Source organism: Macaca nemestrina, chromosome 11 (assembly GCF_043159975.1).
Source record: "Macaca nemestrina isolate mMacNem1 chromosome 11, mMacNem.hap1, whole genome shotgun sequence".
NCBI lineage: Eukaryota > Metazoa > Chordata > Mammalia > Primates > Cercopithecidae > Macaca > Macaca nemestrina.
Genome location: NC_092135.1, coordinates 49,420,107 through 49,432,651, shown reverse-complemented (window position 1 = coordinate 49,432,651; position 12,545 = coordinate 49,420,107). Strand labels below are relative to the sequence as shown.

At 39.7% G+C, this 12,545-nt stretch overlaps 1 protein-coding gene across 17 annotated transcripts in view; it reads left to right on the top strand.

The window, feature by feature from the left end:
- Positions 1 to 12,545, top strand: part of LOC105492667 (nebulin) — a 224,230-nt gene that overhangs the window by 169,097 nt on the left and 42,588 nt on the right. For 15 of the 17 annotated variants that reach the window (XM_071072760.1, XM_071072759.1, XM_071072757.1 and 12 more), the window contains exons 123-130: positions 1,949 to 2,053; positions 2,218 to 2,322; positions 2,955 to 3,059; positions 4,390 to 4,494; positions 5,869 to 5,973; positions 8,208 to 8,312; positions 9,043 to 9,150; positions 10,857 to 10,961. In XM_071072760.1, coding sequence (XP_070928861.1) covers positions 1,949 to 2,053; positions 2,218 to 2,322; positions 2,955 to 3,059; positions 4,390 to 4,494; positions 5,869 to 5,973; positions 8,208 to 8,312; positions 9,043 to 9,150; positions 10,857 to 10,961 — 843 coding nt within the window. Of the gene's footprint in view, positions 1 to 1,948; positions 2,054 to 2,217; positions 2,323 to 2,954; positions 3,060 to 4,389; positions 4,495 to 5,868; positions 5,974 to 6,648; positions 6,754 to 8,207; positions 8,313 to 9,042; positions 9,151 to 10,856; positions 10,962 to 12,545 lie in introns of all 17 variants that reach the window. The other 2 variants (XM_071072761.1, XM_071072745.1) reach the window with 2 other exon arrangements.

The window sequence follows — 12,545 nt, the reverse complement described above, 5'->3', positions numbered from 1 at the left end:
CTTAATTGCATATAGATCATGTGAATGATGCATGACACAGTGGTTAAAATTAGGGAGGACAGATGTTCATTTTCCATATCACACAATTGAGGGCAAGGCTGCCTTTTAATGGTAATAATCAGTTAATGAAGATGTGAAATAGTGACTCGAAGGTAAATAGCCAGTCCTTACAGGTTTTGTGTCTCAGGGCCCAACCAGGAATTCACTGTACCCATTACCAGAGCCACACCCCAGAGGACTAGACATGTTGGGACTTAAACTAAGCCAAAAATCAAGCCAACTTCATAACCCCCTCAACTTAGCAACATATGTCTAGGATTTCAAGGCATCTTAAGGTAATTGCAGTACGCCCTAAGCAGAAAAGAGAAGGTACAGCAAATGTGAACAATATCTCAGTTCCATAATGTTGTTAGGAATTTTTATTTGGAGCAGAGAAGAGCCTACTAGTTAGAAAAAAGGCAATGCCAGTTAGTGCTTAAAATATAAGGTGGGGCCGGGCACGGTGGCTCACGTCTGTATCCCAAGCACTTTAGGAGGCCAAGGTGGGCGGATCACGAGGTCAGGAGATCGAGACCATCCTGGCTAACGCGGTGAAACCCCGTCTCTACTAAAAATACAAAAAACTAGCCAGGCATGGTGGTGGGCGCCTGTAGTCCCAGCTACTCAGGAGGCTGAGGTAGGAGAATGGCGTGAACCCAGGAGGCAGAGCTTGCAGTGAGTCGAGATTGCGCCACTGCACTCCAGCCTGGGTGACAGACCAAGACTCCGTCTCAAAAAAAAAAAAAAGTGTATATATATATGTATGTGTGTGTGCATATATATGTGTATACACACACACACATATACATACATACATACTGGGAAAAAATCATATACTCCCCTCAAAATCTACCTTCTAGGATATTTTTAGTTTTCTTGTGACATCCTCCATCATTATCACTTCAAAGTTACTGTTGAATATTTATTTGAACCAAGCTGAATTAATATCTTACAGCAGTGACCACACATGGAAATTGGCCCTGGGATTCATCATGCCCCACTGGACAGTGCCATCCCTAGGGCTTTATCAGTAGAAATTCTGATAACTCTGATCTTTACCATAGTCTAATGTCACAAGGGTAGTATCTGGCATTTAATTCAGTGTATTAACCGTGGCTAGCCCCACAAGTAGATTTAAGCAATCTTATGATCCATCTAAAAAACAAAATTACAAAGTCAAAGAAAAAACACCTTTCATTGTGTGTTTGCTCAGCTACCCAACAAGAAAAGAACTGTTTGACGTTGAAAATAGGTTGTGCAGAGAAGCACCCATCTTCTGTAGATAAGATGAATCTTCTATGATGTTCTCAGTTTAGAATCAGAGCTGTTTTCTCTAGAAATATCACAAAGATAAAGATTATAATGAAATAAAGTTTTAAGACTGCTTAGTGGAGAAGGCATTTTAATACCAGGAGTTAGAAGCTAGACCTTTTTCCCTTTTCCAGGTACATTAGCATATCTTGGACTCAACAATATTATGTTTGGGTTTTTTTTTCTCCCTCTCAAATGAGCTTTTGGTTTATGTTTTACATTTTAAAAAACTTTTTATTTTAAGAAGTCTTAGATTAACCAAAAAGTGGCAAAGATAGTACAGAGTTCTCACATGCCCCACACCCAGGGGAACACCCCTATTCTCCTGTTGCCAACACCTGTATCACCATCGTAGATTTGCCATGACCAATGAACCAAGATTGATACATTATGATCAGTTAAATTCCATAGTTGCTTTGGGTTTCATCAGTTTTCCCTAATGCTCTTTTTCTCTTCCAGGGTCTGAAAAAAGCTTTTAAATTTTTCCTAAATGTATTCGTGGGAAAACCAAAGAGAGAAGACAAGAGAGTTCAAGCGTAAAAGAGCTCAGTTATTTAACTTGGTAGTTTTTTGTAATTCATGTGCTTTTTCTTTCTAGCTACGCTACAAAGAAACATTTCAAAAGACCAAAGGAAAATACCACACAGTGAAAGATGCCCTAGACATTGTCTATCATCGCAAAGTCACAGATGACATCAGTAAAGTATGTCCCTAAATATTTCTACTTGTGTTGGGCTCTATAACTCACCATATAGATACATATATTTTTTAGCAATCTCCCTCTTCTAAAGTTCTCCAGAGAGAAGAAGCCATATTTACATTAACTTTGGGTAAGACTTACAGCTGTCTTTGTGTTTTTCATAACAGATAAAATACAAGGAGAACTACATGAGCCAGCTGGGTATCTGGAGGTCCATTCCTGATCGTCCGGAGCATTTCCACCACCGAGCAGTCACTGACGCAGTCAGTGATGTGAGTGTTGACATCTTCTGTTTTCACATATAAATTCATATTCCCATTTAAGTTCTGAAATCAAACACTTCATAAAAACTGAAGAAACACTTGGCTAGATTTTAGATTTTGTGTGTGGATGTTTAAATCATAAAACTCAATTGCTAAGTGAGTGAATTTCAACTTGGGAGAAGGAAATGTATATTCAAATTTATAAACCTATTTTTCTCCTAAATGTATGATACCATATTATAGTACTGGAAGTGATATATATCATCTAGGAAATAGTCTATTTTTGATCCATTGAAGTGACAACTTCATGAAGCAATTAAGACACATAACAATGCTCACTTAGAAGGTTCAGCTCTGTGTATGAAAATATAGCTGCCAAGTTAAAGATATACTCTCTAGGAAAGTATGCCTGTTAAATTTGAATTGCTTTAATTAGTATTAAAAATGGAAAACTTCCATATGTTATAGAACAATATACCAGCGGTCAGTATTACTGGAAACTTCTTTTAAATAATTGTTTCAATACTTTATTATTTCATATACCTCAAGGGGTGGGGCTTCTGTTTGTTCCTCTTATATAGATACTAACTTACTGCTGTTTGGAGATGGCTTCTTAGAACTCTTTGATGTTCTTCTCCCAGGTAAAATATAAGGAAGACTTGACTTGGCTTAAAGGCATTGGTTGCTATGCCTATGATACCCCTGATTTCACTCTGGCTGAAAAGAACAAGACTCTCTACAGCAAGGTATATATATTCAAGGAGAATTGGCCACATCCATTTGACACATACCTGTACCCACAGAGAGAATTAGCACTGAGGAAATCGTCCTTCACGTTTCCATCCGTATCATGGCTTCTAGACCTTACAGTTTGAGTACATGCTGAATTGTTCACTCCTAGGGAACTCTTGGGTATTAACCTCATTGACTGAAGGCATTTATTTGAATTTGATGAAAAGTCATCTCAGTTCAGCCCCTCATGATTCTTCTAGAACTCTCTCCTTATTAATATGTCTCTGGGTAGTTTCTCCTGTTAAAGCTGATATGATAGCCAATATAAAGTGGGGTTATCTTAATCCACAAATAATGTATGATGTGAGGCAAACCATCTAGTTTTTATGGCCTCATTTTCCTATTTACAAAATAAAGCAATTCAATTCACTTGCATTTGAGCTGTACGAGATGATCCAGCAAACTTTTTCCTGAAAAATGCCAGGTAGTAAATAAAATGTCTAAGAAGATGTTGTGGGCCAAATTCATTCTAGGGCACATTCTTCTTTGTTTGTTACAACACCGTGGAACGGTGAAACCCATTCTAATTCATGAAGCTGTTTAAAAACAGGTGGCATGTTTAAAAACAGGGTCATACCCCACACCTGCTCTTAGAAGATTATGATTATCTGATTAATTGCTGGAAAACTATCTTCAAATTAATGTACTAAAAACCTTCAAGTGCACATGAAAATACTTTCAAAGTTAAATAATAATTATAATATTTAGATTTTTGCCCAATATGGAAAATAAGTCTATTCAGCATCCATTCAATGGAAGCGTTTTCTAGTGTCCACTTTTGGGCCAGTTTTCAAGACATCTAGGCAGTTCTACCCTTCATTGCCTTGGAGGCAGAATAAACAATCAGTAAATATGTGTTAGCTTGGCTGGGTTCTATGGCTCACGCATGTGATCCCAGCACTTTGGGAAGCCAAGGCAGGTGGATAGCCTGAGCCCAGGAGTTCGAGACCAGCCTGGGCAACATGACAAAACCCCATTGCTACAAAATATACATAAATTAACCAGGCGTAGTGGTGTACCACCTGTAGTCCCACCTACTTGGGAGGCTGAGGTGGGAACATCGATTGAGCCTGGGAGGCGAAAGTTGCAATGAGCTATGACTATGCCCTGCACTCCAGCCTGGGCAAAAGAGTGAAACCCTGTCTCAAAACAAACCAACAAACGAATATGTGTTAGCTCTGAATATGAATTAATTATCACAATGATATGATATGATAAACAGCATGTCTCATTCTTAAGATAATCATAGCCTGCTGTCAAGTAACTATGTTCTGTTTTTTCTAGTATAAGTATAAAGAAGTATTTGAAAGGACGAAGTCAGATTTCAAGTATGTTGCCGACTGTCCAATCAATAGGCATTTCAAGTATGCGACTCAATTGATGAATGAGGTATGTATGAATAAACTGCTCCAATTAAGCCTATTCAATTCCGTAAAGGAAGTCTCAGAGTTTTTTTTTAATTAAAGCCCAATACACAGAATGACAGGAAAGCCATCCTAAGTTTTCATTTTAACTAAAGATTTGGAAAGGACTATAATGTCACCATCCAGCAAGCTCTGGCAAACTACAAATAAGAACAAGTGAAGGGACCGTTCAGTGGTGGGAGAGTCCTGCGAACATCAGCACCTCTGCACAAACGCAGGGCAGCACAGCCCGCGGGTGACAATACCAGGGAGGTAAAGGATTTTCTTGACTGTCGGCAGAACTCCCTTATATAGAATATTGTGTAGATTTGGGAGACACAGAAGTTCAAGGTTAATTCAGTATCCTCTACTAAGGCACCAAAATGTCAGTGGTTAGAAGAGCTATGCTAAAGGAATAGTTGTGATTCATGCTTCAAAGATATTGCCATTTTACTCCCACATATATTGGTGCACAGAAGTATCCATTTGCACCCCAATTTTTTTCTCTCTATTTTATCCAGCCTTTCCTGTAACCATCTTTTCAATAATTTAAATTTAGCTCAAGATGGCTAAAATAAACAAGCTGTGAATTTTTTTAGTTTAGATGGTTTTATAACATTGGGATGGCTTTGTAGTTAAAGTTGTATTTAATTTCCTATTTTCAGATTTTTTAAAAGGTTTCCATAAGTTCAAAAATTACATGAGAAAATTAGTACAATGTATCTAAAAATGAAAATGTAGCCAATGGTCTATTTACTTAAATGTATGACTTTTTTGTTGTTTGTTGTCTTTACATTTGATTGTTCACTTTCAGTAGATTTCCAGACTGGACAACCCTGAAGAATTACTGCCAGTAGCTTCCTATGAATATAATCTTGATATATTTTGTTTGTGTTTTTCTATTTCATGAAGAATTTCCAGGTCTCCTTTATAATCCAATACATTAATAGCATTAGAAGACTATTACAAATTTCCCATGGATGTTTTAGCATCAGTTATGCTTTGAGATTCTCACAGCCTTAGATAGTAAACCTGTAGTTTATCAGTACCCTATTTTAAATATACTGTTAAATGCCATAAAACCTAATGTTGCTAATGGCATCATATGTAAAGGTGGAAAATGGGCACAAGGAACTCTAATTTCAGTGTCATAAATGTAACCTATCCCACACTCCAGCCTTCTTCAGGTAATCTTCCTTCACTTGACTCTCTTTGCTTCCCTGTTTTTATTGACTTGGGTATGTTGGGAGCCCGCCACTAGAGATGACATGTTCTGGCCCTCTGCAGTGTTTACCTTGAGACATTTCTGTGTAGCCTTGAAGTTGTACTCTTGCTGTAATATGCTATGATGTTTGAGCAGAAAAAATACAGAGCTGATTATGAGCAGCGGAAAGATAAATACCACCTGGTAGTCGATGAGCCTAGACATCTGCTGGCTAAGACTGCAGGCGACCAGATCAGTCAGGTACTGTGATGGGGCTGGCCGGTGGCCCAGGCAGGACTGTGCTCCTGGTTTCTCATGAGATGTCGTCCCGTCTGCTGCAAGGATGTCATAGGTTCTGCCTATGATATTGGGCTGTTCTGTTTCAAAGTATCTGTCTAGCCACCCAAAGAGCCTATCAGCTATTTGAGTGCGCCAGTCCATGCTCTGTGTTCTCACTTGTGCTGTGGTGAAGATGAAAGGAAAAGCTGGGTCCTCCCATCCTTTACTCTTCTAGAGAACCTGTTTGAAAACTGCAACTGTAAATTGCAGATTGAGTTGCAAAAGCAAAAAACAAGTGAACAAACAACAGCAACAACAAAAAAACAAAAATTAATGGAAGGAAGGAAGACATAACTCCTTACTATGTATCTTTCTATTCCAAACATGTTGTCTTTTCTATAAAGCTATTTTGGTGGTAACATAAGTGAAACTAGCTGTATCATACCCTATTCACAAGGACTATGAATGGTCAACCACAAGCATTGCAGTCATTCTGCTTGGCATTATGACATATTTGATGTCTTCACCCACACATATGTGAGTACATAAAGTGTGTATGCCTACACCTCTTCACTCAGAGGTGACTGGGATATAGAGCCGTGTTCTTTTCTGTCTTCATAAGTCTCTTTTGTGCTTCACTGCTCTTTGCATGGACAGAGAAAATATAAATCTAGTGCCAAGATGTTTCTGCAACATGGATGTAATGAAATTCTGCGTCCAGATATGTTGACTGCTCTCTACAATTCACATATGTGGAGCCAGGTAATGTCTGATGGGATGTGAAGAAGGAGGTTTAGAAGTCTTGGATGCATTCCCTTGTATGCTTTCATTGATTTCCTCTCCCACTCCCTGCCCATGCTGGTAAAGCTACGTAAATATTCATTCCTTGTAAATGACCTCTGAATGTGGCCAAAGGTGATGGGACAGTGGTCATCTGTACATCATTTGACACTTTCAGAACTCTTAATAAAATTAACTGATTCTTTCAAGTGTTATTTCCAAATTGGTATGACATTAATTTATACTTTTCGGTATTTGCCTCAAAGAAATAGATTCCTCAGAGATTGAAGATAGTAAGTAGATTAAACAGCATGTAAAAGGTCTGAATATTTAATGTTTTCATCTAATGTGTCCCTTGTTCAATTATCACTACAACTGTTGCGGGGAGATAAGGATTACCGTGCAGCTCTATGAATATTGTATATGTTCATGGCGCCTCTTGACTTTGATGCTGAATTGCTAGGTTATTTCCAGCACATCTGATCCCACACACACTGGTTAACAGTGTCTCTGATAATAATGCCTTTTTAGGAGGCCAACTGAAGCATGCACTTTCCAGCACATGCTGAAAGGTAAATTTGATGCAGCAATAAACTGATAATTGGTAACTACCAGAATGTTAGTAAAATACCATTTTTCCCAGACATAAAAAAAGTTAATTGAGCTTTTCTATTAGCAACTTGTTTTGTCATTTTAGTTTACCATGAAATCAATATGTGAAATGAGGAGGTTAAGCTATCCCTGTAAATATCCTGTTTGCCTGAACTTCCTCCTTTGTCCTTATATGATCCTCAAATAGTTGTGCATGAAATTTTATGGTGCTCTCTGTATCTGTCCTGCTTAAAACAGCTTCTGTGCATGAAAATAATTATGACTTGAAAATTGCAAAAACAAATGAATTTTTTAAAATGATAAATACTTCAAGCCATATATACTTATTCTTTATTTTACATCCCTGTTTCATCTTTGATATGGAAAAATGCCTTTGGAGATTGTACATGTTCAATACAATATGTTGTGAGTAAAACAATATTTATCAGACTCCAGAGAACAGGTTCTAGTCCTGTTCTGAGATTCGGTCTAAATGTGCCCTTGGGTCAGTCTTGTAACCTCTGGGGGCCTCCGAGTACATGTGTATAAAACATATTGGAACTTAGGAGGCTGAGGCAGGAGAATTGCTTGAACCCGGGAGGTGGAGGTTGCAGCGAGCCGAGATCACACCACTGCACTCCAGCCTGGGTGACAGAGCGAGACTCCACTCGGAGGAAAAAAAAAAAAAAGGAAATTAGTAGTAGTACTATCTGCTCACTCCATTACACTTTTGCTATCAGACACAAATTTATAGTAAACATTTCCAGTTAGGAATTAAAGAGAAAGCTAGATACCATCTCCTAATCTGGTGTTTCAAGAGCTAACTCTTCTCTTCCACAATTTAGATCAAATACAGGAAAAACTATGAAAAATCAAAGGACAAATTTACCTCAATTGTGGATACTCCAGAACACCTGCGTACTACAAAAGTCAACAAACAAATCAGCGATGTAAGTGCGAGTAACACTGAATACCTTCTCAAACTCAGGGGGCATCTGCAGACATTGAGGGGCATTTTAAATTGTCACAAAGTCTGGGATACTCTCCATTTAGTGGGAGGATAGTGCTGGGATAGTCTGGGATAGTCTGGGATGGTCTGCCATTTAGTGGGAGGGAGGCAGTGGTGTGAGATGCCCTGTTATGCACAGGATTCTCCTCCCCACTAAAGAATTTTTGTGGCCAGGCACGGTGGCTCATGCCTGTAATCCCAGCACTCTGGGAAGCTGAGGCAGGTGGATCACTTGAGGCCAGGAGTTTGAGACCAGCCTGGCCAATATGGCCAAACCCCATCTCTACTAAAAATATAAAAATTAGCCAGATGTGGTGGTGCACGCCTGTGGTCCCAGCTACTCAGGAGGCTGAGGCGTGATAATTGCTTGAGCCCGGGAGATGGAGGTTGCAATAAGCCAAGATCACGCCACTGCACTCCAGCCTGGGTGGCAGAGTAAGACTCTGTCTCAAAAAAAAAAAAAAAAAAAAAAAAAAGGCATTGTTTTGACCAAACTGGCAGACATACCAGCTGGAAACAGTGAGGTCTTAGCAGAGAGCATGAAAGTACCTGTCAAATTCACAGAATTCTCTTTCCTTTATAACCACTCAGAAAAACACTTTGCATTTATATTTTGATATTATACATTGAGAACCATGACATGATTCTTTCTGCTTTTTGATCTCTTTCAGATCCTTTATAAATTGGAATACAACAAGGCCAAACCCAGAGGCTACACCACAATCCACGACACGCCCATGTTGCTGCATGTCCGCAAAGTTAAAGATGAAGTCAGTGATGTAAGTACTAGAATGGCTTAGCAGTCCCTCTCATCTTGGCCTCCTTCTAATGTGATGTAACAAACCCTGGTTTACATACAGTGATACATTACATAGATAACCCAGTTATCTATGCCTGTGTAACAACCACCCTAAAACTTAGTGGCTTAAAATAACAGTCATCTCTTTTGCTCATGATTCCGTAAGTTGACTGGACACAGTTGAGTAGCCCTATTCCCCATGTTGCTGGCAGACACCTGGGGCTCAGTCAAGCCAGGACATCCAGGTGGCTCACCCCCATGGCTGGCCATTGGTGATGGCTGTGGGCTGGGACCTGGGCTATTGTGTAGATGAGACAGGAACTCCTTCATGTGACCTCTCCACATGCCTTGGACTTCTCCCCAGGTGGCTCTCCACTTGGCTTAAACATATCCTGAGGTACTGATTTTTTAAAAATGAATTTCCATGACTTTCTCCTAAAGATACTGATTAGTAAACTGGTAAAGAAGGTCTATGGTGAAGCCAGGAAAATTCTGATTCCTATGATCACGTTAGTAAACCCCACTACGGCTCCCTTGGAACAGTTTACTTTGGCCTTAATCACATTAAAACCTAGGATCCTTCCCCAACGATTAATGAGAAAGCCCAGATTGAGGCCCTGGGCCCTGAAATTTAAGAAGAGCAAAAGTGGGTGAAGCTGTAAGTCCCAGGCCCAGGATGGAAAAACTGCCCGTTGGGCCTGCAGAGGCTACGCCTTCCCCATGCCTCTCCCTCCTATCCAAACCCACATATACCAAAACTTGCTAGGTATGTCTCTAGCAATGACAATATATGGTTCCATACATTTTTAAAAGGTAGAATGATTGCTGTATCCATCAGTTCATTCATTTATCAAATATTTAGTGTCTATGTCCCTGACACTAGGAATGAGATGATGGATGACAAACAGTCTTTGCCCTTAAGAAGTTCTTTTTAATGGAAAGAATAGGCAGATTAAAAAAAAATTATAACATGACATGATAATAGCTAGAACTGCGGGAGCATAGAAGGACAGCAAGACTAATTCTGTCTGGGTGAGCTGGTGGGGAAAGGCTTCTCTTCCATCAGCAGTTATCAAGATGTTCTGAACGCAGGATTTATTGATTTGGGGAAAGGAAAACCTGAATGAATAGCTGTCCAACCAGTCCTTTCAGCCCAAGCACAGAAACATGAATTATATGGCAGGCTGGGCACGGTGGCTTGCACATGTAATCCCAGCACTTTGAAAGGCTGAGGTGGGCGGATCACCCGAGGTCAGGAGTTCAAGACCAGCCTGGCCAACATGGGGAAACCCCATCTCTACTAAAATACAAAATTAGCTGGGCGAGGTGGCACATGCCTGTGGTCCTAGCTACTCAGGAGGCTGAGGCAGGAGAATTGCTTGAAACTGGGAGGCAGAGGTTGCAGAGATCGCACCATTGTACTCCCGCCTGGACGACAGAGAGAGACTCCGTTAAAAAAAAAAAAATTATATGGCGACACTGATGACCACAGTCAGTGTGCCCTGATTTGAGATAGGAAGGTACATCTTTGCATGGCTGTATCCTTGCTCCTCAGCAGATTTTTAAAATTCCATCTTAAGGAGCACTATGTACTATAGTCATGCATGGATTTAATTTCTTGTTTTTTAAGATGCTCAGTATGCTGCTATAAAAAAATTAATCTTGTCACTGTGTTTCCTCCCACAGCTGAAATACAAAGAAGTATACCAAAGAAATAAATCCAACTGCACCATTGAGCCAGATGCTGTTCATATCAAAGCAGCCAAGGACGCCTACAAAGTCAACACCAATGTAAGTTCCAGAAACTTCCCCAAACATGGTGGGGGATTTGCCAGCTTCTGTAGGACACATGGCCTCTTTTTACATCTCTTCAGGCAGTTGAGCTCTAGTGATTGATTCCAAAGCAAGAGTCAGGCCCCAGGAGCATGAACAATGATGCTAAAATATAAATGCTGCATTGGTCCTCACAAAGGAGCATGGGGAAGGGCAAGAGAGGCCTCATCCCGTGCCATGGATGCTGCACCCACTCAGTTCTTGCAGTGGGTGGCTGAGAAATGGGACATTTAATTCTGAAACATAGGTTGCATTTTTGGAAAATGCCTGAACAGTTTTCATTCTCTTCCCCTGTGCTCTCCTCCTGCCTCAAACTCTACAATCTGCTTCTTCTGATGAAAAAACATTGAGCCATTTGGTGCCATCAGGCATTGGCCTAGACCTTCTTCCTGCTCAGATGTTCCCTGCATTGACTCTGTTCTTGGGTGCAGCATCTTAAGGACTCAACTACAGAAATAATTTTGTGCATTTAGATGAGCACTGACTTCTTAAAAATATATTAAATGGTTATACAATGAAACCATTAAAACCCAATTAGTACCCACTAGTGCCAGAGGGGACATATATTTATGAGGGCTAGCAAACTGTAATGCCTGTAGGAGCTGGCAAAGAGCTTGTAGGTATCCTGAGGATGGATTGAGGGTAGAGGGATAGAAGGATAGATATGAGATAAAGCAAATGCAGTAAAATGTACCTTGCAAAATCCAGGTTGTATGGGTATTCTCTGTAATATTCTTGCAACTTTTTTGTATATTTGAAATTTTTCAAAATAAAATGAGGGGAAAAAAAACCTTATCAAATAGTATACATAAAAGCATGTGCATTATATTGTGTATAAATTATACCTCAATTTTAAAAAGAGAGAATGAGGAAAGAAATGTGCCTAATAGTGCAGGCCCCTCCCATGGACACTCAAATTAAATTACATACACTTCTGTAGCTGAGATTTGGCCCAATGCAGCCAGTTCCCAGCCCTGAAGAGTCTAGGAAGCGTGCAAGCACCTCTGAGGCCAGAGTGCCTGGGTTTAAATTCCAGCTCCACCAATTGCTAATAGTCCCACCTTGGAAAGTTTACTTAACCTTTCCATCCGGTTCTTCAGCTGTCTATTTCATGCAGTTGTTATGAAAATTTGGTGAATTAATTTTATAAAATTTTGTAATTCATTTAATTAGTTCTGTAATTTGTAAAGAACTTAGAAAAGTGCCTGGCACACAATAAATACCTAGTGTTTGATAATTTTTGTTAAAAATTAAAACTGAATTTAGTTAGAAATTAAAAGTACTCGATTCTGAAGATGATTGGGCTGGACTGGCAGAGCTAGAGAGACTAAAGAATCCTTTCACTTGGAGGCCTTTAAAAATTTTAGCCTCTATTTCGGGACCACAAGCTCCCAACAGATGACCTCTGAGTGGATGACTAGCTGCATAAATTGTACAGAAATTTTAATTGGGGTTCCCTCTTGCATTAGGAATCATGATTTGAGATGTTTTAAAATGCAAGAGCCCCTCTGTGCCGTGTGTGTTTATGAATTTAGCCTACTG